The sequence below is a fragment of the Antechinus flavipes genome, chromosome 1, assembly GCF_016432865.1.
Source record: "Antechinus flavipes isolate AdamAnt ecotype Samford, QLD, Australia chromosome 1, AdamAnt_v2, whole genome shotgun sequence".
Lineage (NCBI taxonomy): Eukaryota > Metazoa > Chordata > Mammalia > Dasyuromorphia > Dasyuridae > Antechinus > Antechinus flavipes.
Window position 1 is genome coordinate 215,953,680 of NC_067398.1, and position 27,970 is coordinate 215,981,649.

Sequence of the window (27,970 nt, forward strand, 5' to 3'; positions counted from 1 at the left end):
TGCCTGAAGAATAGGGAGGGGACAGAACCGGAAGGTTTGTAAAGACTGGAACAAGAAGACCAATTTGTCTTTAACATAGATCATATGAAGATCATAGTTCTGGATGAATAGGACTCTATGAGATAGAGAGACAATACTAGGAGAATAGAAGTTACTTTCCTGGGGCTCCACTAAATTTCACCAGATTCCTCTGTAATTTGAATTAGCTGGGAAGCATCTGATAGGTATAGTGTTGTTATTGTTATGGCATCTTTGACTCCAAGATCCCATGGACTACAGCAAACCAGACCTGTATATCCTCCACTATCTCTCTAAGTCTGTCCAATTTCATGTCTTTATTTCCCTGACACCATTTATCTATTTCATTCTCTGCCACCCCTTTCCTTTTGCCTTCAGTCTTTTCCATTATCATCTAAAAAATTTTATTTCTTTCATTATGTGACCAAAATACTTAAGCTTCAGCTTCAGCATTTGATGTTCTGATAAATAACCTGAATTGATTTCTTTAAATATTTACTGATTTGTTCTTCTTGATAGGGTGTTCAGTAAGATTGACAAATATATCTGTCTATAGGGATGGGGAAGGAGAGAAGCAAACTATTGCAAAATCAATGTGCTGATCCAGATGGAGAGTTAGGAAGTGAACCTTCATCTACCCCTTCATGGATATCAAATCATAGATTTAAGACTAAGAAACCTTAGGAGGCCATCCCATCATTCTATAGAATATGATATTCATACTTAATATACATATTACAGACTGATAACAACAAGCCACTTTTGGGTTCAATATTCAACTATCAAAATATTTAGGTAGCCAGACCAAGATCTAATCAAATTTGGGAGAATCAATCAATACAGAGTATCTGACAAGCTTTGGTTCCCATTACCATTATCTTGAGTCCCTGACAGAATACAGAGAATGTACATTTCATGACATAGAATATTTTCCACTAAGATGGCACCTCTTCCAGTGCCAAGGAGCTTGGCACTCCCCAGGGAATGATCCTTGAGGAACCTACCTAGTACAGTGTTTGACAAGTTGTGGGACTTTGAAGAAAGAAAAGGGACTCCTTCCAGTTTGATGTGGAAAGAATAAATGAACTTAGGTTTTCCTCACTCCAGACTTTGCTCCTTAGCTGGGAAGGGGTTAGCCCCAATGAAATGAACATGATGATAACATTTATTCTTTGGAAAAGGTTGAAGGACCCCTGCTTTGAGAAGAGACAAGGAGCAGAGAATACAAGTTCCTGGATGGGTGGAAAAGGCCCTAGAATTAAAAGGGAAAGTTAGGGTCATATTCTGGATATTTAGAGAAGATATACTTCTTGTTAGGGAGAAGGGAAAATCTGAGAGAAAAGATAGAACTAAAATGGAAAAGTGAATTAGATTTGAGTTAGAGGACCTACATTCAAATCATAGTTCTGATACTATCTATGAAATTATAAATAAATTATTTTCTTTGGGACTTTTGCTTTGTATGTAAAATATAAGGGCTGAAGACCTCTTCCATCTCCAATCCTATTTTTTTTTCTAATAGGGAATTGGAAAGGCCTGGAGAATGTTTTCCAGTCCTAGTATAAATGAAGGGAAATGAGTGTTGCTGTTGTTAAATTGTTTAGTGTGTCCTACTCTTCATGACCTCGTCTTTTATGGATTTTTTTTTGGCAAAGATACTTCTCCAGGATCTCCATTTTACAGTTGAGGAAATTAAGGCAAATAGACTTGCCCAAAATCACACATCTAATAAGTGTGTGAGGCTGGATCTGAATTCAGATCTTCCTGATTACAGACCCAGCACTGCACCCACTTTACTGCCTAGTCAGGGAGTAGTCCCATGAAATGAACATGATAATAATAATGACAATAACAATAACTGCATTTATTCATCACAGGAATATAAAATGTTATCTCATTTAATACTTTCTTACCTTTTTTTTCTCTCTTCCAGAGTGCCCCAAACAAGATTCTGATATTGCTTTCCTGATTGATGGTTCTGGCAGCATTTCTTCCTCTGACTTTGAGAAAATGAAAAACTTTGTGAAAGCTGTGATGAGTCAGTTTGAAAGACCTAACACACAGGTAAACACCTGAGACAGATTGTTTGGGTTTAGCTATGTGGAGAGAAATCCAGAACCACAAACCAGCATAGGCAGTTATTAAGACATGTAGCAAAACCCTCCTTTCAGTTGTTGACATCACGTAAGAGACTGCTGCTGATTCAATGTATCTATACAACACACTCCCCAAATCTGGTCTTGGGGTTCTCCTCCACTCCCCTTCACTTCTCAGTCTCCTTTTCTGGCTTTTCATTCAGATCAAACCCTCTCACCAGAGGTGTACCACTAGATTCTGTCTTGGATTCACTCATTTTCTCTTTTTATACTACTCTGCTTGGGATCTCAGCAGCTCCCATGGATTTAATTACCATGTCCATGCTGATAATTCACACACACACACACACACACACACACGCCATTACTACTCTGCTTCCTTAAGGGAATTTCAAACAGAGAGTGATCTCAGGGGCTTTTCTCCCACAGTTTTCCCTGATGCAGTTTTCCTCCACATTCTTGATTCATTTCACCTTTAACCAATTCAAGACGAGTCGTGAACCTGGAAAACTGGTGGATGGTATTTTTCAACTGTCTGGACTGACAAAAACTGCCTCAGGCATCAGAAAAGTAGTGTAAGTCCCCTTCTCTATCTTAGTCTAACTGTTCTAGCACATGTGCCTGGCTCTATGCTGAGAATGTCAATGGGAATAATTGGAGTGAGAGATGACCTTGTATTGATAGGAAGGAGTAATTTTGAGAAGGAAGGGAGAAGAAACTGAAAAGTCCACTTTCCTAAGAGTACTTCTAATTCTAATCCTGAACTATAATATAGTACAGTATCCTTACTCAGAATCAGATCTCCTTCATTTAGTTTAGGAGGAGCTGAATGATTCTGCCTCAGGTATACAAAAAGACTAGTATTGGCCCTTTCCTCCTACTCTTAATTATGTTTCCGAACTGAAATATATACACTCAGACTCTATCTCTTCTCTCTTTGGAGCAGCTACAATCTTGCTAGGGCCATCTATGTTTTTAAAAATAATGAGGTTTCTTTTCTCAGGTTGGTCTCAGTGAATATTGAACTCCATGTGATCTTGACCCTTTTTGTTCCCTGGCCAGAAAACAACTCTTTCAGAAATCAAATGGAGCACGAGAAGATGCCACTAAGATCCTCATTGTCATCACAGATGGGGAAAAATATGGAGACTCCCTGGAATACAGAGATGTCATTCCTGAGGCAGAGAAAGCAGGAATAATCCGATATGCAATTGGGGTACAGAGGGCCCTCAAAGTTTTCTCCCCAATATCTTTTCTATTCAGTCATAAGTAGCTTTTCCCTCAAGGCCTTTTTTTTTTTCCAAAAGGGAGGCAGCTTTTTTCTTTCTACATGTCCTCCAATGGGAATGTCTTATGTCAAACATAAAATTCCCTTCATTTCTCACCAACCCTCTTGCTCTCAAGAAGATAGAAACTTGGGAAGTATACTTGGAAGACAATGAGTCTCTATCCCACCTAGAACTTCCTGGGGTAAGGATATTTTTCTCTTTAGCTTAACCCTCTCTTTGTGATTGAAGGTGGGAAAAGCCTTTGACCATACATCCTCCAAACAAGAACTAAAAGAAATAGCATCAAAGCCTTCCAGTGATCATGTATTCTGGGTTGAAAACTTTGGAGCACTCAACAATATTCAAAAACAGCTGAAAGAGAAGATCTTTGCCATTGAGGGTAAGTTATTGCCTCAGTCCTTGACCCCTTAAAATGTTTCACTCTCCAAATCAATCTCCCATGATATAGAAATTTTGTCTCCAGTACAGATTTCCTCCCTAGACAATTATGTGACACAGTGATTAGAGTGATAGTTCTGATGTCAGGAAGATCTGAACTCAAATTCAGCCTCAGATATTTACTAGCTGTGTAACTCTGGGCAAATAACTTAACCTCTGTTTGTTTTGATTTCCTCAATTACAAAATGGAGATCATAATATCACTTTTTCCCAGAATTGTTGTAAGGAGCAGATGAGAGATTTGGAAAGTGCCTAGTATAGTACCTGGCATACAGCATAAAAAATACTTCCTTCCCTACAAAACATATGCATATATTGCATTCCCTGTCTGCACTCTGCTATTGCACTCTGACCACTCCCAAAGCTCATGCCTTTTTCTCTTGACTATCCAAACTCCTTTCAACCAAAAACTTAAATATCTTTACTCTTCACAGGTACCAAGTCTAGAGACAGTATCGCCTTCCAGGATGAAATGTCACAGGAGGGCTTCAGTGCTGCACTTATATCCGTGAGTGGATCCTTCAGTAGGGCAGATGACATAGAGGAGAGGGGAAGGAAAAAGGAAAAGAGAAGGGAAGAGAAAGGCCCAGAAGAAAGCTGTTGAATAAATGACAGGCTCTTCTGTTTGGGATGCTCCATTCTCCAAATATCCCTAACTCTAAAAAGTTTTCTCCCAGGAAGGACCTGTCCTTGGCACTGTGGGGACCTTTGACTGGTCAGGCGGTGCCTTCATGTACTCCCTAACTGGAAGTGCCACCTTTATTAAGATATCCAGTACAGATAAGGACATGAATAATGCTTACCTGGGTAAGAACAAAGGGCTGGGAAAAGGGAGAAAAGGGTATGGGTATGAGGGTCAGGATGGAAAGTCTCATGTCTGGGAAGAGATTGATTTGGGGGGAGGGCAGAAGGTGAGAGAAGTAAGGTAAAGATAAGATCCATTGGGACTTTTGTCTTTTCAGGTTATTCCACTGAGGCATTCATTTGGAATGGGGTTCAAAGTCTTGTTCTGGGAGCCCCTCGTTACCAGCACATTGGGAAGGTTGTGATCTTTGTGAATCGTCAAAGAACCTGGGTGCAGAAGACTGAGGTCAAAGGCACACAGGTGAAAAACTAAGAAGCTGGGATTATAAAGAAGAAAGGACAGTTCTGTGGGGGAAAAGAAACAAAGAGCGCCCTGGGTATTGAGAGGGGCTCTAAAGAAGATTCTTATACTTGGAAGACACAGGGATTATACTTGTTCTTTCCTCTGGTAGGAGAAGAATGTGATTTCAGCCTCTGTCTTCTCAGATTGGCTCCTATTTTGGGGCAACACTCTGCCCTGTGGATCTTAACGGGGATAGAAACACTGACCTGATCCTCATTGGAGCTCCTTATTACTATGAACAGAGCCATGGAGGCCAAGTGTCTGTCTGTTCATTATCTTGGCAGGTAAGGAGGTTTATAGGTGGGGATGGAAATATAGTTGGGAAAGTTGTCCAAAGAGGGTTCTAAAAAGACTTAAGTGAATTCATGGAAAAAACTCATCAGCCCATTTAGATTTTAAAATAAGGGAGGCAATTCTAAGATTAGTGTCAGAAGGGCTAAATAAGAGAATGGGCCTAGGATAACTATAGATAACTCTCTCTCTCTCTTTCTGTCTCTGTCTCTCTCTCTACACACACATACATTTAGGTATATATGTTTGTGTATATAAATATATATAGTGCATGTCTATGTATGTATATGTGTGTGTGTGTGTGTATGTATACAAAGAACCAGTTTTTAGTTTTATTTGTCATTTCAATGGTTTTTTTGTCTCCAATTTATTTCTCCTCTAATTTTTAATATCTCCTTTCATGCTTACTTTGAGTTTGTTTATTTGTTAGCTTTCTAATTTTCAAAATTCATATGCAATTAGTAAATCTTTTCTATTTTGCTAGGTTTGTTAGCTTTCTATTTTTCTTTCCTCCCCCTCTTATTGGATGATCTTACTATAATGATCTTTGAAAAATGGTAGAAAAAAGAAATGGCTCCATAGACTGAAAGAGGACGAACATCCCTATTTTAGAAAGAAGGGGGGAAGAAAGTCTGCAAATTATACAAACCAGTATATCTCATTTCAATCCCTGTCAAAAAACCAGAATATATTAATAAAGGAAAGAATAGGAACTTTCTAAAAAAGTTAAGTGCCAATCCCCAAGACCTCACATTATTTCTCTTTCTTTCTTTCTTTCTTTCTTTCTTTCTTTCTTTCTTTCTTTCTTTTTCCTCCCCGAGGCATTAGGGGTTAAGTGACTTTCCCAAGGTCACACAGCTAGGAAATGTTAAATATCTAAGGCCATATTTGAACTCAGATCCTCCTGACCTCAGGGCTGGTGTTCTATTCATTACATTACCTAACTGCCCCTGATCTCACATTATTTCATCACAAATTAACCCTTACTTCCTTCTATGAACAGTGCTATTAGACTGTTGGATCAAGTGAATAATATTTACTTTAACTTCAGCAAAGTATCTCATGTCATTCTTCTGGAAAATAATGGAAAGATGTGAGATATTTCAATTTACTAATTTGAAACTGATTGAATTGCTTGAACTAGAGTAATCATTAATGGGGCAGTAGCAACCTGAAATGAGCTCTCTGAGTACTTCAGGAATATGTCTGTAGCTCTATACCACTTATTTTTATCTGTGACTAGTTATCATTTATAGAGTGTCTGCTATGTTATAGATACTGTGCTAAGCACTTTACAAATATCTCATTTTATCTTTATGACAACTCTGGGAGATAGGTATTGTTATTATCTCCATTTTATAGAGTAGTAAACTGAGATAGTGAGAAGTTGTGACTAGTCCAAGATTACATAGTGTCTGAGGATCAATTTGAACTCAAGCCTTCCTAATTTCAGGCTTTGCTCTCTATCTACTGTGCCAGCTAATTGTATAAAGTTTAAAAAAAAAAAAGACAGATGATCCATAGCTAAGAGAGATGGCTAATACCCTAACTGTATTAGCATAGAGTGTATGTAATAGATGTAATGCTTACCAAAGTGACAGATGACACAAAGATGGGATAGATAATTAATAACTCTGGACAACAAAGTTAATATACAAAAATTTTTAGACAGGTTGGAACATTGGACTGAATGATGATTTGACACAAGTTGGATGGCAGAACTGAGATCTCAAAAGACTTCCACATGCTAAAACATCAGACAAAATTAATACAGTGGAACTTAATAGGCATAAATATAATCTTACACTTGTCACACACACACACATACATACGTATACTCACAACCAACTTCAAAAGAACAAAATGAAGAAAGTCTGAAAGTTTTAGTGGGTTGCAAATTTGATAGCAGTATAATAAGACACCAAAAAATAAGATAAGCAAAACTAACATGATCTGAGACTGAAATAATGTCCAAAATAGTGTCCAAAATAATGGAAATGATATTCTTATTATATTGTGTTCCAGCTAGACAGTATCTAGAGTATTTTATCCAATATTTTAGAAAGGGCACTGATAAACTGGAGAAACCCAGTAACCAGAATGGCAAAAGGACTCATAATCATACTATAGGAGGGTGAGTTGAACAAATGTTTAGACTGGAGAAGAGGAGAGTGAAGGGGATTAGAGGGACAATATGGTAGCTATTACAAGTATTCCAACATGCAGAAGGGGGGTTAGGCAGAACAAAGAACAAATTTCACAAGGTATGAATAAGAAAAAAAGAAGATTCTGCGAGGTTGCCACATTGAACAGGCAGCCTCTGGATCTGGAGGGGTACCCCTTATTTTTCCTCTCCAAGCAAAAGCTGTATGAAAACTTGTTCGGTAGGTTGAAGGGGAAATTCTTAGAACCATATCAGAGGATCCTATTCCTTCTGATTCTGGGATCCTATGATTTTATAGAATGAAATTCAGGTACAAAATTGAAAAGTTTGCCTAGATTTTCAAATATGTCACAACTTTAATTTTTTCAGAAAGCCAAATGGCAGTGTAATAGCATTCTTCGTGGGCAGCAAGGACACCCCTTGGGCCGTTTTGGGGCAGCTTTGGCTGTTCTAGGGGACATAAATGGAGATAAGCTAGCAGATGTGGCTGTGGGAGCACCAGGGGAGGAAGAAAACCATGGAGCCATTTATTTGTTTCATGGAATGGCTGATTCCAGCTTCAACCCTTCTTATACCCAGGTAAATTTCTGTCATAATCTGAATTAATCCAAAGTTCCCAAGCTGATTTACTTTGCTTCTAATGTCTCCTGAGTTTAATCTATCCCATTATATACCCCAATCCAGATTGGGATATATAGTGTTCTTCACTAGTTCTCTGATTCTACTTTCAATTTCTCCTCAGAGAATCAGTGGCTCCCTTCTTTCCCCCACAATCCAATATTTTGGCCAGTCACTGAGTGGAGGACAAGATATCACCCAAGATGGTCTCATGGATGTGGCAGTGGGAGCCCAAGGACAGGTACTGCTTTTCAGGTGAGGACAATCTTTCTTCCTATTGTTATCCTTAAATCAGCATACTGCTCCTTTACAATCCACCTTGATTTAAGAATATAATTAGTTGTTTTGGGCCCATTTAATGCTCCACAGGACACAGCCAGTGCTGAAAGTTAAAGTGTCTATGCAGTTTTTGCCAGCAGAATTGTCAAGGTCTGTGTTTGAGTGCCAGGCACAGGAAGTTACCAACAAGGAAGCAGGAGCTCTAGGATCTGCCTTACTATCTCCAAAAGTATTCAAGACAGGTTAAGTGAGTATGCTTACTAGTAGACCCAGCCATCCCCCCTTTAGTCTCCTGTAGAGTCCATCATCCCATTCCTGAAGGTATACATTTGACCAAGACTCTCCATCCCACCTCTAAAATGGATTGAGAAGTTCCAGCTTTTCTCTTTCCTCTCTATTCTTTTATTTCACCTCCAGCTGACATCCAAAGTTCTGTGAGTTATGACCTGGCACTGGATCCTGGACGCCCAAAACCTCGTGCCATCTTTGATGAGAAAAAAAATCGGACCCTAAATCGAGTTAAAATCCTGGGACTAGGGAATCACTGTGAGACTGTGAAGCTGCTGTTGCCAGTGAGTTTGGGGATGATTGTATGGGTTTCTGAGAAGGGGATCATAAAAAAGGCAATCATGAAAAGCAATAAAGGGTTTGAGCAAGAAGAGAATGAGCTGATGGTAAATTTGTATTCTGAGAAGATGATGTAGATAAACTGGAGGGAAAACTAGGGGCCAAACTATCTGGTTCTCTTTATCTTTGCATTCTCAGTACCAAGCACAGTCCCTTGCACATAGGAGTCCAGTAAAAGCTTTTTGTTCAATTCATTCATAATTGATTCCCACAGGAATGTGTGGAGGATTCTGTGACTCCCATCATTCTGCGCCTCAACTTCAGTCTGGTGGGACAGCCCATCCCTTCTTCTGGGAACCTCCGACCTGTGCTTGCTAAGGACTCTCAGAAAATCTTCACGGCAGCTGTGGGTCCCAGTTTTTGTATACTTTGAGATTGAGAGGATGGTGGGATTTCAGGAAGTAGAAAGAAAGAAGCTCCAAAATAAAATCCTATTTTCTTTTTTTTCACAGCTCCCTTTTGAAAAGAATTGTGGTGATGATCATATCTGTAAAGATGATCTCAGTGTCACTTTGAGTGTCTCCGGGTGAGATATTTTACTTTAATCCTCTCTCTCTCTCTCTCTCTCTCTCTCTCTCTCTCTCTCTTTCCCCTATCCCTAATCTCTTTCACAGAATCCAGGACACTTATAACACTGTACTTTAATCTTTAGTTTTCTCTGACAACCTGGCTCTTTGCTAGAACCCATGTGACTCAGTTATATATCCCAGTAGCCTCCCACACTTCTATGACCAAACCCAGTCACAGTTCAAATGAAAATTTTCCATCTTCTTTCCCTTCCTCTTTCAGGCTGCAGACCTTGTTGGTAGGATACCATCTCGAGCTGGATATTGAAGTGACAGTGAGGAACCAGGGTGAAGATTCTTACAGAACCATGGTCACTTTCACATATCCCCCAGGATTGTCCTATCGTCGAGTGTCAGTGACCCAGGTAAACCACCTCCTTAGTATGTTTTCAGCTGCACAAATGCAGAATGGGGAAGACCTTGCTTGACACATTCATGTTGAAAATATCTGATTGCAGGTTAGTGATTTGGGAGTGATCAAATATCATTTTATTGTGTTTTCTCCCCCTTCTCTCAAAAAGAAATTCAGGGTTCCTAGAATTATATTGAGCCAGAAGGGAACTTTGAATCTATCAAGTCTAACTCCATTTTTTTTATTTTATAATAACTTTATATTGACAGAATCCATGCCAGGGTAATTTTTTTTACAACATTATCCCTTGCACTTGCTTCTGTTCCGATTTTTCCCCTCCCTCCCTCCACCCTCTCCCCTACATGGCAAGCAGTCCTATATATGTTAGATATGTTGCAGTATATCCTAGATACAATATATGTTTGCAGAACTGAACAGTTCTCTTCTTGCACAGGGAGAATTGGATTCAGAAGGTAAAAATAATCCAGGAAGAAAAACAAAAATGCAAATAGTTCACATTCGTTTCCCAGTGTTCTTTCTTTGGGTATAGCTGCTTCTGTCCATCATTTATCAATTGAAACTCAGTTAGGTCTCTTTGTCAAAGAAATCCACTTCCATCAAGTCTAATTCCTTGATTTTATTGATACAAAACTGGGGTCCAAAAGGGTTAAGAGACTTGCCCAGAATCACATAATTAATAAATGTCTGGGGTAGAGATTGAACCTGGATCTTCCTAACTCCAAATCTAGTGCCTCATATACTACACCATGCTGTTTCCTCAAACACTGCTTTTGGGGGATTTGTAAATAATAACTGAAGAAGACACTGAATCAGATCTCCCTTTTCACATTACTGCCTACTTTTGGTGAAAATTGGCCCCTAAGTGAGTCATTTGTGATAACCTACCACACTCTGGAGAGAAGGAAATGGAACACATCCATAAAATTGACATTGAATCTAAAAGGGGTCTCAAAGAGAATTCTTGGTAGTCAGTAGAAGTTTTAGGATAGATAAAGACAAGTTGAGATGCTTCTTAGGTTATGTTTTGAATAGGGTCTTTACAATTTGGCTGAGACTGATGAGGCTTGTCGTCTCAGCTTGGTCAGTGGAGAAAGTAAAAGAGTATCTAACTTTATTTCTTTTTCCCAATTAGAAACTCTGATTACTTTTTTTGGAAATTATGTAAAATATTTCCATTTAGTCATTTTGTACAAGAAAACTCAAATAAAAGAAAAAATGAAAGAAATAAAATAAAAATAGTATATTTTAATCTGTATTCAGTCAACACTAGTTCTTTCTCTGGAGGCAGATAGTATGCTTCATCATTAGTCTTTTGGGATTGTCTTGGATCATTATATTGCTGAGAATAGCCAAGTCATTCACAGGTCCTCATCAAACAATATTGCTATTACTTTGTACAATGTTCTCCTGGTTTCGTTCACGTCACTAAATCTCAATTCATGTAAGTCTTTGATTTTTCTGAAATCATACTATTTGTCATTTCCTATTGAACAATAATATTCCATTACAATCATATTATATACTTACATACATACAACTTGTTTTAAGTCATTCCCCTTATGATGGTATCCTTTTGTTGATCTAATTTCTTACAGTGTGACTTAGTGTAAATCTTAACCTAAGTTTACTTCTGTTTTTTTTATCTTTTTGTCTTTTTGAGAAGAGTAGATGGTAATCACTAGGCATTGCAGCAAGGTTGCAACACCAGAAATGACTCTATGGATAGCTCAGATTACTGTCTCAGATTATTGGGGGTGAGAGAAACAGCTATAACAGCTTCAAAGATAGCTGAAGAGAGAGAGTTGTGACTCAATGCCCTCCTTCACCCTAAAGAAGATTTTTTGTATAAAAAGAGCCTCATTTCTGACACTCAGTAGAGATGCTGAGGTTTGTTTGTGGGGTATTTTTAAAGAGATTTTAGAATAGTGATTGGCTGAAATGAATGCTGAGTGCTGAACTGGAGGAATCATCCTTCCTGTCTCTCATCACTACAAAAGATGTTGTTTGTCCTTCCTAAATGAAGAGGACCTGTGACATTATCAAGTTGATGTCTTGACTTGCAAATGAATTGGATTTCAGTGCAGTCATTAACCTCAGTCTCTCCTCCAGAATCATCGAAGTCCAATGGCATGATATAAGCCAAAATGATTTGACAATAGCCCCTGTTGCAAGGAATACATTGACCTTTTTAAGCAAGGCCTTTCCCAGGTCTCAGTTTATCTGAGACAATGCCCATTCAATAAGAATTGAGGCAAAAAAATTAGCCTATTTTGCCTTTATAAAAGAATCAATCTGAAAAGAAAGACCCTTGAAGTTTCTAGCCAAAACAGAAACAACTAATTTACACCTATTCTGAATCATGAATGCAATGAAATAGTAGTTCACTGAGATAGAGCAAAAGAAACATGGGAGGACTTATAAAAACTGAGGCATTCTGGAAACTGAGTGGATGCCCATCAATTGGAGGATGGCTGAATAAATTGTGGTATATGAATATTTTGGAATATTATTGTTCTGTAAGAAATGACCAGCCGGATAATTTCGGAAAGGCCTGGAGAGATTTACACGAACTGATGCTGAGTGAAACGAGCAGGGCCAGGAGATCATTATATACTTCAATAACAATACTATATGATGATCAATTCTGATGGATTTAGCCCTCTTCAGCAATGAAATGAACCAAATCAGTTCCAACAGAGCAGTAATGAATTGAACCATATATACCCAGGGAAAGAACTCTGAGAGATGACTATGAATCACTAACTAGAATTCCCAATCCCTGTATTTTTGTCTACCTGCATTTTTGATTTCCTTCACAGGCTAATAGTATACTATTTCAAAGTCCGATTCTTTTTGTACAGCAAAATAACTGTTTGGACATGTATACTTATATTGTATTAAATTTATACTGTAACATATTTAGCATGTATTGGTCAATCTGTCATCTGGGAGAGGGGGTGAGGGGAAGGAGAGGAAAAATTGGAACAAAAGGTTTGGCAATTGTCAATGCTGTAAAATTACCCATGCATATTACTTGTAAATAAAAAGCTATAATAATAAAAAAAAAAAAACCTGAGGCATTGTGAAGTTATCAGACCTAGGAAAAAAGGTACAAAATAACAATTCTCCACAGGAAAACAACTATGAGAAACTTAAGAACCATAATCAACACAATGGTAACTCATGACCCCAAAAGACCGATAAGGAATCATTCTTCCTATCTTTTGATAGAGAGCTGACAAAACAGAATGAAGCATATATTTTCAGATAAAATCAATGAACATTGTCATAATTTGGGAAACAGAGAAATTTTCTCAAAAGTTTAGGGATTTAAGGCAAAATAATAAAATTGCTCAAGGAAAGGAATGACTGTCAAAGCATCCAAAGTAAACTTTTTAAAATTTTGTTTTCTCTAACTCAGTAGACCAAGATCAAGAGGAATGGCCTTGGAGCTTACTCCAAAGTCACTGCTCTCATTTTTTTGTATGATAGACCCTTTTGACAATCTAGTGATTATCTTAACCCTTTCTCAAGAATAATGTTTTGCAATAATTGGAAAAACCACTAAATCTCAATTAGTAAAAATCAAAATGTAATTTTTTCCTTTTGTAAGTTCATGGATTCCCTGAAACCTATCCCTTAGTACCATGTTCTTTTTGAGAATCCATATACCTCAGGTTAAGAATTCCTGTTTTCATAATGAGAACTTTACCTTCAAATTCTATATATGATTGTTTATCTAGATAGGGATGGGAGAAAGGGATAGAGACTTCACAAGAGTTCTAATCTTAATGAAGAAAAGGTCTCAATTTGTCAATATACACACATGCTACACACATGTACACATTTTCTGGCAAGCAATAACAATTCATTTATATTAATGAGAGAAGACTGGTCTTACAAATACACAAGTCTAAATAGCATCTTTTAAGATTGTATGTTTCTTTAACTTCTCATAGATCCTCTTTATATCTTTGCATTGTTCTCAATTGATGTTAGGGTTTGTTTTTTTTTTTAATTCTTCCCTTTCCTCTAGAATTCAATGCGTCAGCTGCATTCCCCACGTCTAGTTTGTGAAACAGCAGCCGTGTCGGAGATGGAGAATTTAAGAAGCAGTAGCTGTAGCATCAACCACCCGATCTTCCGAATGAGAGCTATGGTCAGCAACTTCACCTGCCAGCTTTTCCTCTGATTATTCTTCCCTATTTCATTCATCCTTTGACTTTCTACTTTCTGTTTCATTTTCTTCCATTAGGTAACTTTCATAGTGACATTTGATGTGTCTCCTACAGCCAACTTTGGAGCCCAGGTGATCATCAAAGCCACTGTGAGTAGGTAAGACCAAAGTCCATAAAACTAGCTCATTCATTCAGGAAACATTTAGTAAGCCCTGCTATATTCCTTGTGCAGAGACATATAGTACTTAATATAATAAGAAGCCTTTCTCGGCACCCTTGGATTCTAGAACCTTCCCTGTGAATTTGTTTCCAAATGACATTGTATATATTTATTTGTGCATAACTATTTTTATATCTATTCTCCCATTAGATTATCAATTCCCTGAGGTCAAGAATTGTTTTTGCCTTTCTTTATATCCCCATAACTCAGCATAGTGTCTGACACATTTTAGGTACTTGAGAAATACTTCTTGACATGAGATTAGCATGAAAGCTTTCCCTGAGGTTCCTTCCTAAGTGAATACCTTCCTCTTTTTTTCCAGTGAGAACAACATACCAATGACTGATAAAAACATCTTCCAACTGAAACTACCAGTAAAATATGCCATCTACACAGTGATCAACAGGTACCACTCTATTCTCTAAGACTCAGTCATCCCTAATGGCCTCCCTCATAACTCCTCTAAAAGCTGCACTTTTGTATTAATGTGATTTTATTATTGTCCTTCATATTAGAATATGGGGCATTGTAGATAGTGTTCTGGATCTGGAGTCAAGAAATATCATCTTCCTCATTCAAATTTGATCTCAGAAATTTACTAGTTGTGTGACCCTGGACAATGCTTCAGTTTCTCATCTACAAAATGAACTGGGAAGGAAATGGTAAATCTTTGCCAAGAAAACCCCAAAATGAAGTCAGAGTCATACATAGCTTAAAGCAATTAGGATATCATGCTAATCGTGACAGCATAACTGAGTGCCAGAAATAACATTTATAGATTTCCTTTTATGTGAAGCACTTTCCTATAAAGATGATATTTATTTAGACCTAAATTTATGCAAAACACATCATCTCATTGCATTCTCACAACAGCCATATGAGGGAAGTAGCATGTGTCACTATTCCCATTTGGACATTGAGTTTCAGAAAAAGAGTGATCAGTTCAAAGTCACACAAATAAATAATATAAGTCAGGGCCCAAACATAGCTCTGGTGGTTCCAAATTCAGGACTCTTTCCACAATGACTCCAAAATTGGTTTAGCTCATTTCTACACAGATTAATAACAGAAAGAAAAGATGTAATCCCTACCCCTACTTTCATCATTTAGAAACTTGTGGTGGAAATAAAACTTAAAACTAAGAAACAGAAAAAGACAGAAGATAATCAAGTGTCAGTTCCTTAGTTCCCATTCTGTAAGTGTTCTGAGAAGGAACAAATCAGTCTATATCTTGTGTGACCTCAGAGTGTTTTTGCAGAAAAAATGTGATTTTAAAAGGGACTTGAATGATGGACACATGAAAGAGAAAGACAGATGGTCTTTTCAGGGGGCAATGAAAAGACCAGTTGGGTTAGAATTGATGGGCTCTGAATGAGGAATTTTAAGAGTAGTAAAAGTTAAAGAGTGAAGCTGGCAAATAATAATAGCTAACATCTATAATAGTATCAGGTGCATTAAAAATATTATCTTAATCTTACAACAACCATGGAAGGTAGGTGCTTTTATCACTCCTATATTACAGATGAGGAAACTGAGATGGAGATTAAGTGCTTTGCCCAGGGAAACACAGCCATTAAGTATCAGGAGCTATATTTGAACTTGGGTCTTCCTGACTCCAGGTCCAAAGCTTGAAATAGGTAACCTTGAAAGTCAGAAGAGTTTAAGAGATGGTAGGCAGTAGGGAGCCATGAAAAGTTGTAGAGTAAAGGAATGACAATAACAAATCAAAATAAAGTCAATAAATATTTCTTGAATATTTGCATTGTGTCCTTGAGGACAGGGACTATTTCATGTTTGTCTCTGGATCCCTCACCACTGTGAAGAGTATATGTATATACTATATTGAATACTATATATATGTGTGTGTGTGTGTATAAAGTCTTTTGGCTCTTTTGGTTAGGATATATATTTTTTTAGACTGAACTTGTTACTTCTTCAGTATAAGAAAGTTCCTGTATTAGTGCAGACCAGCACCCACTCTGAAAGTGATAATCTAATAAAAATTTCAGAGGCACTGAGGAATTGAGTTGATTTGTCTAGGATGTTATTGTTATATCTTCCTGCGTACATGGCCAGCTCTCCATCACCTAAGCCATTTCAGATATATAATCAACATTTAATAAAAATTTGTAGAATTTAACCATGATAAGCCTTGGCACACAGCTACTTTCTGTAAATAATTTGGGAAATATTGATGATGAAATTACTGCTACATCCATACCTTCTTCCCTAAAGTATATATTTGTTTATAGGCATCTCCTTGGAATGATTTCCTTATACATCAAAATTTTCAGATTCATATCTATCTCCTTCTATACACATTGTTGCAAGTGACATCCACTGTAACAAGCCATTCTATTTTAACTTCAGTTTTAACCACAGAACACTGTCGATGAGCATACAGTCTTGTGCAGATCTTGAAGTCAATATTGAGTTAACTATCATATCATGTACTTTAGGCAAGCCATCTGTGTTCATGAGGGATCTCTGAAGGGGAAATCTAACAGTTAAGAAGGGCTGACCTTTTCTAAAGGCTTATTTGTTTGAGGTGAGAGGGGAACACACAGGAGGATGTGGCCAATGGTGTGCTAGAATTAAGCCCTGGGGAGCAGAGGTGTGAGCGTCTCCAGGAAGGGTGATTAGTTACGTGGATTGAGGAACAGCATGGTAGAGTGATCACTTATTTAGGACCTAAAAGAGACCTTAGAAATCATCTAGTTTCCTGAAAGAATTATGATAAAAAATGCTATCCACCTCCAGGGAAGAAAATGCAGCATACTTTTTTTCTAAAAAAAATTTAGTTATTAATCTTGGGGAGATTTTTTTTTATTTCCATTTTCTTTTGCAATATAGCTAATATGAAATGTTTTTGCATGACTGAACATATTATAATTTATATCAAATCACTTGCTTTTTCAAGGAAGGGAGAAAGAATATCAAACTTTTTTTTTTAATACAGACTAAAATTTTTAAAGCATGTTTAAAATGTTTTAAAATTATATTTACATGTAATTGAGAAAAATGAAAGAAAAATTAAGTGTAAAAAATGAAATCATCTATTCCAACTTGCTCTTTTACAGATGAGAAAACTGAGGTCCACATCTGTTAAGTGATTTGCAAGGTCACATGGGTAGTAAGCAGTGAAGTCAGAATTAGAACCCAAGGCATCTGATTCCACATCTAATGTTCCTAGAAGAGAGACTGATGCCAGAAATAGTTTCAAAGTTAATCTGTTATTGTGTCTCTTACTAAGCAGAAGAGAAGTCGTGCTTCCCTTCTTTCTCCTCTCTCTCCAGAGACACACACACATCATCATCAATGTCCTTTCCAGCATCAGTACAATGGGGCAATGCCCAAACCCAGGCCATGAAGGTCAAGATATTTGGAATTTTCCAAAGAAAAAGATTTTTAAATCAGAAGAGGGAGTATCATATATTGTTCTAAACTTGGATTTTTCCCTAGCTAAGAAGCCTTTTATGACACAAGAGGCAGATTGTTGGGCTTAAAAGTCAAGAAAACATAAATTCAAATTCCAGCTCTTGACACTTAACAGCTGAGAAACTCTAAGCATGTCCCTTAATCTTTCTGAGGATAACATCCATCTCCCAGGCTTCTTGGGAGTTTTAAATGAGACAATGCATATGAAGTAAAAATGCATGATCTGGAATCAGGAAAACCTCTGTCCAAATCCAATCTTACTTATTTACAGACATTTACTAGTTTATGAACCTTAGCAAGTCATTTAATCTGTGGGCTTCAATTTCCTAAACTATAAAGTGGGGATTATAATTCAGGGATTCCTGCATGTGTGTGCAGGAATATATTGTGTTGTGTACATGTATGCAACATGTATGTTGTGCAGTATTGCAGCATCCATGTGTGTTTTGCATTTGTGTAATGCATGCACATATATGGTTGCATGCCCATGTATTTATGCATGCATGCATGCATGCATGTACTTGTGTGTGTTTATGAACATTTGTCTGGGATTCAGAGGACCCTAGAACTTATGAACTGGAAGTTACATTAAAGAAAGTATGGTCGACTCCTTTTTACAGAGTAGGAAACAAGAGAGGAAATGAACTTGGCCAAGACCACATAGCAAGTTTGTGACCATCTGGATTAGAGTACAAGTTTCTGCTAAACCTAATATATTGTTGTCCTGTTGGTCATTCATGTCTGACTCTACATGAGCCTATGGACATGGTCCATAGAGTTTTCTTGGCAGAGATACTGGGGTGGTTTGCCATTTCTTTATCCAGTATGTTCCCATTTTACAGATAAGGAACTGAGGTAAATAAAAATTAAGTGACTTGTCCAGGATCACCCAAATAGTAAGAATCTGAGGCAGGAGTTGAACTCGGCTCTTCCTGACTCATCTCAGTGTTCTATCCACTGCACCATCTAGCTGCCCTATGCCTAGTAGAGCTGATATTTTTGTACCTACTTTGCATAGTTTTGTCCATTTTTTCAAGCAGTGGTTTCCCTGGTTTGCAAGTGATTAAAGCATTTAAATCATTCAAAACTGCAAAGCCACAATAGTATTCACTTTCCCAAACAGCCACTCTTCCCAAGGGCTCTACTTGTCCCTTCATCCCAATTCACAATAAGCGCCCTTAGCTCCACTATCACAACTGTGTGACTTTGGACAAGTTCTATTGGACTTTGTGCAATCTCTACTATGGAGATTAGTCTAGCTGATCTCTAAGGTACCTGTTAAATCTAGAAATTCTGTGTATACACTGCTTAACTAATCTCAAACTCTTATTCAAGGACTCTCCATGGTGTTCATTATTACATCAACATCTTTTCTTTTTCTGCCAGCATTGAAGACTCCACCAAGTATCTCAACTTCTCAGTTGCAGAAAAGCATCAAATTAACATGACAGAGCACAAATACCGAGTAAGAGAGGAGGGGCCAAAATCCCTGAGGGAATCTGGGAAGGTTTAGGACTAGCAGAGACAAAACTAGAATGGAAAAAAAATGGTCTTTGTCCCATGGCTACAGAAATGGGATGGGGATTCTTTCCTGCCTCAGTTCCCCAGAGGCACAGAGAAACACTACTCCAACTCCCACTCCCAGGATAGCGTCCCTCACCCTTATGTCCCAACCTTCTGTGATGAGGATTCTCTGGAATGTGGGCTTCCTACCATCTTTCATACTAAATATTTCAGTGGTAGGACTGTCTTATATATCACTACAATCCACACTGCCCTCTCCACTGGGAAATTGTCCCAGGCTCTATTTCAGTGAATGTACTCAGGTACAAAATGTATGGAGGTGGGAATGTAAATAGGATCTAGTTTAAGTTGGGGGAGAACCAAGGAGAAGGCAGTATTCAAAACATTGTTTCCTATCTTCTCTGCAGGTAAATAACCTGGGACAGAGAACTTTACCTATTCACATAGACTTCTGGGTCCCCACGGAATTGAACCAGGTGTCTGTGTGGAATCTGACAGACATCATTCACCCCCAGGTACTGTTGGATCAGATGTAGGAGTTACCCTTCCACAGCCTTTCTTTGAATGGGGCCTTAGCTTCCCTGTTTCTCCAACAAAACCTCCACTTCCTATTTCATATTAAGGATCTTGTCTCTTTGATTTTTCTCTCCCTAGGATTCATCAATTCAGTGTTCCACAGAAAGAAAACAACCCCTTCACTCTGACTTCCTGACCCATGTGCAGAAGAGCGCAGTGCTGGTGAGAATGGCCTTTAAAATTAGCTCCAATTTGTTAAGAGAACACAGAAGTTCAGTCTTATGTTGGGTAGTTATTTTACCTCAGAGATACCTCTGACTCACATCTAACTCTACTCTCTTACCTCAAACAAAACAGAGGTCAATGTTATTTTGAGCACTAAAACCCTAAATCCAGCTCCTTCAGACCCTAGTTTTTCCCCCCTCCCCAGAATTGCTCCAGCGCTGTCTGCTTGAAAATTGGCTGTGATATTCCCACCATCAACATCCAAGAGGAGCTCGACTTCATCATTAAAGGCAATTTCAGCTTTGGCTGGGTCAGCCAGGTATGTGGGGATAGGAGTGAGGGTGGAGGAGCTTGACTTTAGAACTGGGAGAAATCATAAAGGACATTTAAGGCCAGTGCCCTCAGTTTATAGATGAGATTACTGTGACCTTGAGACGTCACCTAGGGAGTAAGCATTAGAGGAGATATTTGAACTCAGTGCCTCTGACTACTCTACATCAAGGATTCTTAACCTTGGATCCATAAACTTGTACTTTACTAGTTTTTTTTTTTCATTTGGATGACATTTTATTTCATTGTAATCAGCATTGTGCCAGGTCTATAACAAGAATGGCGTGAATGGATGTCATAGACCCACTAACTCTCCATCAGACATTAATACATATTTCTATGAATTGAATCTATAATTTCTTTAAAACTTAGTTTGTATCCCATCCTCTGTCCCTATGTCAGAGAATTATTTTTGGTCAATTAAACATCTTTACTCATTCCTTACTTTTCCTACCATAAAAAGTAGAAATTTCCTAGTATAAATGATAGATAAGCCTATCTGACGGGAATGTGGTTGAGGCAAAAGGAGTGGAGTCACATAACAATTCGACAATTCAAGCCCATATCTATACAAACATATGTATATATGCATATGTATTTACATATATGTATATACATATATATATGAAATGCTTTTTTTTCTTTTTTTAATTAAAGCTTTCTAATTTTCAAAACATATGCATGGATAGTTTTTCAACATTAACCCTTGCAAAATCTTGTATTTCACTAGATTTTTAAATATTTTGATAACTATATTTCAATATAATTGATTTTCTTTGTGATCTTATTTTATGTATTTAAAAATATTATTCTGAGAAGAGATCCATAGTTTTATCAGATTGACAAAGGAGTTGATGATACACATAAAAAAGAGATTAAGTATTCTTACCTTACCTAGCGCCAATGTTCTTTTCCTGCTCCTCAGCTTTCTCCCAAAGGGTCCTATATCCAAATCAGCCACCTGGTCTTTATTCTCAGATATTGCTATTCTCCACCCCAAAACAGACATTGTCCCTGCTCTATGACTTTCCCAGAACCAGCTACTTCAGCCTTCCTTCCTTTCTTTGGTAGACTATGCAGAAGAAGCTGTCGTTCATGAATTCAGCTGAAATCATTTTTAGTGAATTGGAGTATTCTCAGCTTCCAGGACAAGAGGCCTTTTTGAAAACCCAGGTAATTGACTATAATACCAACAAGGCTAGCAAATCTCTTTCTTGGTATAACATAAGTTTGTGTTTAGGGTTGTTTGTTGTTGTTTTGCTTAAAGTTGGGAGCATACAATAAAAAAGTGGATTTCTTCATAGGTCTCCAAGTGCTTTTGTATAGAAAAGAAAAATGGTTAGCAGCTCAGGTGGTGCACTGGATCTAGAGTCTGAAGCACCTGAGTTCAAATCTAGCATTTTAACTACTATTATTAGTTCAGATGATAATAAAGTTTGTCAGCAAAATCCAGTTTTTTTTAATGGAAAGGATTCTCTAACATAGTCACATAATGGGCACTTAATAAATGTTGAATGATTGATTGATCGATTGGGACTCCTCCAAACCAGATAGAGACAGTGGTGGAACAGTATGAGATCCATAATCCCATCCCCCTCATCTTGGGCAGCAGTGTGGGAGGACTCTTGCTACTGGCACTCATTACGACTGGATTGTATAAGGTGAGACTGCTCCTCCCTAGCCCACCATCCTCCCCACATGTTTCTACTTCCCTTTCTTCCCTCTTGACTTGTCCATCATGATTTTGCTTCCTTCTCTGCTCCTTCCCCAGCTTGGTTTCTTCAAACGTCAGTATAAGAACATGATGGAAGGTACAGGTGAAGAAGGGTTTGATATGAAAAATGAAGAGTCTCAGGTCCCTGACTCCTGATGCAGCCATCCCATTCTCCTAGGACCTGTTCTCATAAGGGTAGAATTTCAATCTTCCCTTTCCTTGCACAAAGGTGGGCTTGAAATAAGACCCCTTTTTGAGACTGTTTCTACAAACTCTACTACATTGGATTAGGAATGAAACAGAATCCTTTATGACAACAACCACAGAGCGCACAAAACCTGTCATACTTTCTGGGAAACATTATAATTTTGGCATATTTGAATAAAATCTCTTACCTGTGAGTCAATCCACCTATTCTTTAGTCTTGCAATTTCATTCGGGGGACTGGTAGGCTTTGGGAACCATGACTGTTGTGTGAACATGGAGTCTTCTCCCTTATAAATTAGAGACACTGTGCCTGAATGTGGGTTGACTTTTTCAGGATTGAGAATTGTCAGGCATAGGAAATAGGAGAAACACCAGGCATAAGTTTTTCCAGCATTGGATGCCAGAAATGCTGTCTCATACAAGGACAAAGGTGTTCGTCTCATGGATACCAAATTATCACTAGTCCAGACTCTATTTTCCACTGGAAATTTAAAACAACAACAACAAAAAAAAAAAAAAAAAAACAATAACAATAATCAGCACGTGTCTGAGAAATAGAGACAGGGAATGTAGTTCCCAGCAAAGGTTGGGGAACACAAGCTAGCACCCCGCCCCCCCCCAGGGGCTGTCTATTCTGAGATTAGAAGGGTCATTCTTATAAGCTTTGAGGTGAGTACAAGTAACAGTTGTTTTTCACACCATCTACTCATATTGAGAGAGGAAGGAATAAAAGTGAAGGCACTGTGTTGAGTTGTCAGCTTCAATGATGATTTCCCATACATAGACTCCTCTCTCACCCCACCCTCTCCAGGGAAGTAGAGCACTGAGAATAGCCTTTCATTTAATGCTAACAGAACAGGTCAGTAGCCTAAGGAAAAGAGAGTAAGAAGAAATCAATCCTTTACTTGTTCTCTTTTTCCTAATGATCCTTCCACCACTTTCCTTTTCAAGCTGGGTAGAGATCATTAGACAGGTCCGATTCTTAAAGATCATCAGATGATAGGATCATAGATTCAGAACTGGAAAAAATATTGGAGGCTACTGTATCCAATTCTCTCATTTTACATATGAAGAAGAAACTTGAGGCAGAGAAAAGTTAAATGATTTGTCCTTTCATAACTATAGGAATATGAGGTTGGATTTGAACCCAGCTCTTCTGGGGTTTGATTTCAGATCTACTATGCCAGTCTGCTTTAAAATTTTTCCCTGCCCTTTGTGAATGAGCCTGTTCTAGACTTTTTAAACTTAAAACTCCAGTGAAACATTTCATCCCCATGTGGGAGGAATGACTTTATTGTTTCTTGGGCCCCTATCCATCCACAACCATGGAGCTCAAGGAAACTCATAATTCTTGATTGAACTACTCTGTGTCCCCATGAGAATAAAAGTTCCCCGAGGACTACTTTGGTCTTTGTATCAATAAGCATGGTTTTTTAACCTAAATTACACAAATTTCTTTTCCTTGATATTGTGATAACTATTTCAATATACTTGGATTCCTTTATAATCCTATGTATTTTATTTTATTTTATTTTATTTTTAAAAACATTATTCTGTTGAAAACTATTTTTGCATGTATTTTGAAAATAAAAAAGCTATTAATGAAAAAAACCCAAGAAGAAATTCATAAAGATAAGAACTGCTAAGAAAATCCATTCCCTCCAAAATGTTAAGAATCCCTGCCCTAGAACTTAGCATTTCATGGCATGGTATATCTTTAATAAATGTGAGTTTTTTGATTGAATAATAAGAATTATCACAATCGTATGATGATTATAATTTGATCCTCAAACATTACTTTTATAGCTGAGGAAACTGAAGAATCAGAGGCAAGATGGTTTGTACCCCTGTTCACCTGTATGAATAAAGAAAAGAGGTGATTACTCAATCAGAAGCAATTTTGCAAATCGGTTCCCACAAGATATCCCCTCATTCCTGCCTATGATAGTTCTTGAAATTCTACTAAGGCATTTTTTTTTTTTTTTTTGCTGAGGCAATTAGGGTTAAGTGACTTGCCCAGGGTTTACACAGGTAGGAAGTGTTAAGTGAGATCAGATTTGAACTCAGGTCCTCCTGACTTCAGGGCTGGTGCTCTACTCACTGTACCAACTAGCTGCCCCCTAGTTAGGCATTTTGGGTTCTAGGATACTCATGTTAAAATAGAGATATTTAACCATTTTCAGTTGTCCTGCAAAGAAATTGGCTGGAATCAAAATCCTAAGCAGAATAGGGGGAAAAACCCACCAGGGGAGTTGATTAGCAAACTTTTACCTGAAGAGAGCAGAGAGAAAATTTGCTGTTCCTAGTCACTGATTTCACCTGTAAAATGATATTATTGGTAACAATTATTGGTCAGGACCAACATGACAGAGAACAAGCAGGGACTCACTCAAGCTCTCCCAAATTCCCCTCTAAACAACTTTACATAATGCCTCAAAACAAATTGTGGAATTGTAGGACCCACAAAAAGATGAAATGAAAAAAATTTCCATTTATTGTACCAGGGTGGGAGTGGAATGCAGTCCACCACTGGCTGTTGCAGCCTGCATAAGTTAGGTCCCAGAAAACCAGCAACAGTACTTGGGCAGGAAGGGAGAAAGGAGGGATGACTGAATTGGCAGCAGTAAAGGCTACTTCTGAAGTTTTCAGCTCACAGATTGTAAGGGATTGGATGACTGAGTAATAGTCTCTTATGCTGACGCTAGCTACAGGACTCTGTTGTATTCCCTATACTCAGATCTGGATCACAGTTATAGGTTGCAGTCCCAGGATAAGGAAGAGCACTGGCATTTCAGAGATTGCAGCTGCAGGAGAATGAGAACCCTGGTCACAGTTTCAGGGCAGAAAAGACTGTATGTGGTCACTCACAGATCATAATACAGGTCAAGAGAGTAGTAAACATGCTTTTCCTTAATTCATATTCCCTTGGAAGGATGAAAAGTTTACAGGCCCCCAGAACTAGGTATGAAAACAGCTACACAAAAAAACTGAAGTTTGGGACAGTGCCCCCTCTACCCCAGGAGCAGAATTTTAATATAAAGTTAAAAACCAAGAAATAGAATGGAAAAATGAACAAGTAGGAAAAAACAACATATAAAGTTACTGTGATGACAGGGAAAATCCAGACACAAACTCAGATAGCAAAGTCAAAACTGTTATATCCAAAGCCTCAACGAAAATATGAATTGGTATCAGGCACAAAAGGAGTTCCTGGAAGAGCTCTCCCCTTCCCCAACCAAAAAAAAATCAAATGAGGTAGATGAAAAAGTGTGTGTGTGGGGGGGGGGGGAAATTGCAGAAATTGCAGAGATGAAAATCATGAAAAATCAGTTAACAGCTTGGTTAAAATACACACACACACACACACTGAAAAAAAAAATTTGCCAAGTAGTATACTACTATCAGTCACTTGTTTTCACAGAAAAATTCAGCAAATTTGGGACTTTTTTTGGATAAAAGTTCACTCTTTAAAACATCTTGTCAAGATATATGACCAGTGACTGATCGAAACTATGTATTGGCATATGTAAACTTGGCTGGGAAGAGAGACATTTGAAGGTTATTTTATTTTCTTGTTTAGGTAGTATTTACCAAATTTTTAAAAATGGTATTGGGACCATACCACAATAAAGAAATAGTATTACTATAAAATATTATTACTGATAAAAATCTGTTATTTAGTAGATATAGAAAACTGACATATATATGACATGATCAAGAGAAATTCTCCAATAAATAAGTCCTTAAAAGATAAGAACAGCTGAGTAGATAATGAGGAAATTACCACTCTTTGCAGATGATATGATGATATACATAGAAAACCCTAGAGAATCAACTAAAAAACTATTAGAGATAATCCACAATTTTAGCAAAGTTGCAGGACACAAAATAAACCCACAAAAATCTTCAGCATTTTTATATATCTCTAACAAAATCCAACAGCAAGAGATACAAAGAGAAATTCTATTTAAAATAACTGTCAATAGTATAAAATATCTGGGAATCTATCTGCAAAGGAAAAGTCGGGAACAATATGAGCAAAACTACAAAACACTTTCCACACAAAGTCAGATCTAAGCAATTAGGAAAATATCAAGTGCTCTTGGATAGGTCGAGTGAATATAATAAAGATGACAGTAGTCCCTAAACTAATCTATTTAGTGCTATACCAATCAAAGTCCCAAAAAACTATTTTACTGACCTAAAAAAAATAACATCAAAATTCATCTGGAAGAACAAAAGGTCAAGAATTTCAACGGAATTAATGAAGAGAAAAGCAAATGAAGGTGGCCTAACTGCAAATAGATCTAAAACTATATTATAAAGCAGCAGTCATCAAAATCATTTGGTACTGGCTAAGAAATAGAGAAGTTGATCAGGGGAATAGATTAGGTTCATAGAACAAAATAGTCAATGACTATAGCAATCCAGTATTTGACAAACCTAAAGGCTCCAGTTTTTGGGATAATAATTCTCTATTTGGCAAAAACTACTGAAAAATTGGAAACTAGTATGGCAAAAAGTAGGCATAGACCCATACCTAACACCATATACCAAGATAAGGTCAAAATAGATTCGTGATGTAGACATAAAGAATGATATTATTAAAAAAAATTAGAAGAACATAAGATAGTTTATCTCTCAGATTTGTGGAGAGGAAGAAATTTATGACCAAAGAAGAACTAAAGATTATTATTGATCACAAAATAGAAAATTTTGATTTTATTAAGTTAAAAAGGTTTGGACTTCCGGTTAAGATGGCGGAGAGGAGGCTCACAGTTGCATAAGCTCCGCGCTTTCTCTCACTATCCACTTCATTACAAGCCTCTGAATCAATGCTTGACTGAAAAAAACCCACAAATAGTTACCAAGAGAAGCCATCCTTGAGATCCGCCAAGAAAGGTCTGTCTTTACTGGAGGGCTGGGGCGGTTTTAGATCGGGCGCAGGCTGAGGGCAGCGGCAGTGAGAGCACGGGAGCAGAGCTGAGAGGGGGTGGGGAGTGATCGTAGCCGTCTCTGCGGGGAGAGCTTCGCTACAGGTTTGGAACCTGCAGCAAGTCAACAGCCCAGCAGAGAAGCTAAAAACACCGGGGCTGAAGAATACAACCGCAAACAGCTGGAGTCTCTCAGGACCTGGCCGCCCCCCCCCCCCCCCCCCCAGTGACTCAGCACGCTTTGGGATCTCAGAACGCAGGCGCAGCACAGTCCTGCTAGGGCCTCACTGCTGCCCCCTGCAGTCTGTAGAGGAAGCTCGATAACACACCCAGCCCCCCCCCCAAAGAAAGACTCCAGTTTTTTCTGTTTTTCTTTGGTAGTTTGTCTCTGATTAATAGACAGAATGAGCAAGAAGCTGAAGAGGACTTTAACCCTTGACAGCTTCTATACAGATAGAGACCAGACTCTAAATCCTGAGGAGACTAAAAACAGGCAGTCCCCAGGTGAATCCCCAAAGGAGGAGATTGTCTGCTCCTCAGCACAGATGAACCTCATAGAAGTGATTAAAAAGGCTCTCACAAGGGAGCTAGAAGAAAAATGGGAAAAGAGCCTGGAGAAGTCAGTTAAAGAGAGAGTGGATAAAGAAGTAAAATCCTTGAAAAATAGGATTAGTGAACTGGAAACAGAAAACAGCTCTCTAAAAAACAAAATTGGCGAAATGGAAAAAAATTCCACAGAACAAAAGAACTCAATTGGACAATTAGAAAAAGATTTTAA

The 27,970-nt window shown here is 37.9% G+C and overlaps 1 protein-coding gene across 1 annotated transcript in view; it reads left to right on the forward strand.

Moving 5' to 3' along the window:
- Positions 1 to 22,461, forward strand: part of ITGAX (integrin subunit alpha X) — a 36,033-nt gene extending 13,572 nt beyond the window's left edge. Inside the window, 26 exon segments of the mRNA XM_051996403.1 lie at positions 1,952 to 2,082; positions 2,544 to 2,689; positions 3,177 to 3,330; positions 3,632 to 3,782; positions 4,276 to 4,349; positions 4,519 to 4,648; positions 4,804 to 4,946; positions 5,132 to 5,272; positions 7,813 to 8,022; positions 8,186 to 8,316; positions 8,431 to 8,543; positions 8,546 to 8,587; positions 8,758 to 8,912; positions 9,182 to 9,313; positions 9,420 to 9,493; positions 9,757 to 9,898; positions 13,943 to 14,065; positions 14,162 to 14,241; positions 14,627 to 14,710; positions 19,129 to 19,207; positions 19,674 to 19,781; positions 19,921 to 20,004; positions 20,213 to 20,326; positions 21,409 to 21,510; positions 21,888 to 21,998; positions 22,109 to 22,461. Of these exon segments, the coding sequence (XP_051852363.1) occupies positions 1,952 to 2,082; positions 2,544 to 2,689; positions 3,177 to 3,330; positions 3,632 to 3,782; positions 4,276 to 4,349; positions 4,519 to 4,648; positions 4,804 to 4,946; positions 5,132 to 5,272; positions 7,813 to 8,022; positions 8,186 to 8,316; positions 8,431 to 8,543; positions 8,546 to 8,587; positions 8,758 to 8,912; positions 9,182 to 9,313; positions 9,420 to 9,493; positions 9,757 to 9,898; positions 13,943 to 14,065; positions 14,162 to 14,241; positions 14,627 to 14,710; positions 19,129 to 19,207; positions 19,674 to 19,781; positions 19,921 to 20,004; positions 20,213 to 20,326; positions 21,409 to 21,510; positions 21,888 to 21,998; positions 22,109 to 22,207 (3,053 nt within the window). The 3' untranslated portion in view covers positions 22,208 to 22,461.
- Positions 22,462 to 27,970: the final 5,509 nt, after the last annotated feature.